The sequence below is a fragment of the Tribolium madens genome, unplaced genomic scaffold, assembly GCF_015345945.1.
Source record: "Tribolium madens isolate multiple individuals breed KSU strain unplaced genomic scaffold, Tmad_KSU_1.1 Scaffold_7;HRSCAF=85;Tcas5.2_LG10, whole genome shotgun sequence".
Taxonomy (NCBI): domain Eukaryota; kingdom Metazoa; phylum Arthropoda; class Insecta; order Coleoptera; family Tenebrionidae; genus Tribolium; species Tribolium madens.
In genome coordinates, this window is record NW_025401050.1 from 2,109,647 (window position 1) to 2,112,185 (window position 2,539).

The 2,539-nt window shown below is 28.0% G+C and overlaps 1 protein-coding gene across 1 annotated transcript in view; it reads right to left on the reverse strand.

The window, feature by feature from the left end:
• The window catches only part of LOC123009707 (nose resistant to fluoxetine protein 6-like), a 12,423-nt gene that overhangs the window by 6,674 nt on the left and 3,210 nt on the right, over nt 1–2,539 (reverse strand). The window contains exon 2 of the mRNA XM_044406191.1: nt 1,828–1,998. Within this exon, the coding sequence (XP_044262126.1) occupies nt 1,828–1,998 (171 nt within the window). The remainder of the gene's footprint in view (nt 1–1,827; nt 1,999–2,539) is intronic.

Sequence of the window (2,539 nt, forward strand, 5' to 3'; positions counted from 1 at the left end):
AATAAATAATAAAATAGAATAAAAAAAATGTAAATTCTAAAATGTAATATACCTATTACAGGAATTCTAAAAAAAATCTAAACTTTCGAAAACGCAAAAACAAATATAAAAACAGTTTTAGTGTTATTTTATTTATTCTTTTACACCACATACTTAGTAAATAAAACTAGAATCAAATCCCATCAAATTAAAAAATATTTTGCAAAATTATTGGGGGCTCACGGCATAGCCGCTTTCCCCTGTATAAAACTCATTTTTTACATCACATAATAAATAAAAAAAATCATTATTACTATCCCAAGAGCCCAAAATCCCAATTCCTTAATTTTTTTCTTTAACATTCTCATATTTGCTCTAAAAAAATACTAATAAAAAATTCTAGTCTGTTCAGATTTTCTGTTTATTGTGTTGTAAATTGCAAGACTCTAAGATTTAATATTTTCTACATTCCGAAGTATAATAATCTATTAGAAAAATTCTGAGAAAATTCCACAAACAAAAACAAAAACTGGAAAAATACATACGAAAACAGTTTTATTTATTTTATTTTTATATTATTGTGCATTTTTTTTATTATTCATTTAATGAAAATAAGAAAAACAGTGCAAAAACACGACTTTTATTATTAGAAACGTTGCTCAAATTCTATTGAATTCGAAAATAATGATAAGACTCATTGTTTTATACCACATAATAAATAAAATGAATTTTATTTTTATCCCAACATTCTCATATCTGTTCTAAAAGTTAGAAATACAAAATTCTATTCTATTCTAGCTTTTGTTTTTTTGTTGGAAATTCTAAGACTCTACGTCCTTTAAGACTTTAAATTTAGTAATTCGAAAGTTTCTAAAGCATGAATAAAATTTAGCCAAAAATTCTGAAAAAGTTCAGAATTTTTAGAGATTTAAAAATTTATTATAATTTTTTACATTCCGAAGCATAATATTCAGGAAAGTCCTGAAAAAACAAACAAACAAAAACAAAAACTGTAGGGAACAAATACGAAAACAGTTTTATTTTTATTTTGTTATTAATTCATTAAAAATAATAAAAAATCAGTGCAAAAACACGACTTTTCATCGGCTTGCTCTAGGTTAAGAATTGACAAAAACGTCGAATAACAGGGAAGTAATTATTATTTACAGAGTGAATGCATAATTATTTCATAATAGACATTAAAAAAGTAACAACCTGTCTAACCTTCGCCATTTAGTTGCACCTACAATTATAATTGAAACAATCCGGTAATTAGAAAAAACGTTTTAAAACCACATTAGGGCCATTTAGTAGGGCCATTTGGTAAATCCCTAGTCATTCACAAAACCATTGACTCATAGCATTGCCCTACTTAAACCACACGCCTTATTAGAACGAAAGAAAAATTTGTAAAAGGTCAAGTTTAACGATTTATGGTGTTTACTGTATGAAAGTTGCATTTTAACACCAACTTGTTATTCCAACAACGAAAAACAGACAAAGAAGCAGCATTTGGACCGGGAAAATTACCATAAAAAATTCGTTTCCGGCATCGCGCTAGCCTTGAGTAGGGTTACCAACTTGAAGATGAAAAATTCAAACTGGTTTTATAATTGTTTCATTACTTTTATTAAACATTCTTTGCAATAAATTATTTACGAAAAGTTGTTTATACGTCTATGATTTGTGTAAAGAATTATTTTGAATCAAAGAACCTTGACTCAACATGGGTCACTTTTGTTGGTATTTTTGATGGTATTTTTTAATGGAAAAGTTCGGGAAGTGACCGGAGGTCGTCTCTTACGCATTTTCTGGGTGTTTTGGGTCGTTTCCGGGTTGTTTACGTACTTTGTAAGGCCCAGAGGGCCCTTTTGGCGATGCCCTCCATGACGGTCATGGCGTCGCGGGAGCATTGGGTGTCGTTTAGGACCTCGAGGGTGTCGATGAGGATCTGGAGGTCGTAGGCGACGAAGGATTCGTAGCCGGTTGCGTCATCACCGGTCATGTTTTTTGCTTCTTCTAGAAGGAAGAAAAAAAATTTTCAATGTTGAAGAAAATTGTTCAAAAAATTGATGTCACAAATACAATTAGAAAAAAGTTGCTAAAATACCTTACTTGTTTCTTAATTCTTATTTTTTCAACTAACTAAGATTGATTTAAAGATGAAATCAAAATTTTTCTCAAGAATCAAAAGCTGTAGACAATCAATTCAAAAAAATTAATTAATTTTCTGTTCAAGATCATTGCATTATTTTAAAATCTTTTCGCAAAGTGTAAAATTTTTTAGTCTTGTTGGAATTAATTTTAGATAAATTAAATTAAATAACTTAATTTCGTTAAAAAATCAATTTTACTGTTTTTTTGTAATTTTCAAAATCCTCACAATTTAAAATCTTTTCAATTCCTATGATTTGTAAAGAACAAAAAACTTTTTTTAATTGAAAATTCATATTTTTTCTTCCATTTTTCAAGATCCTCGCATTTTAAAATCTACTCGATTCTTAAGGTTTGTAAAGAACAAGAAACTTTTTTTAATTGAAAATAAATTTTGTTAAAAAAA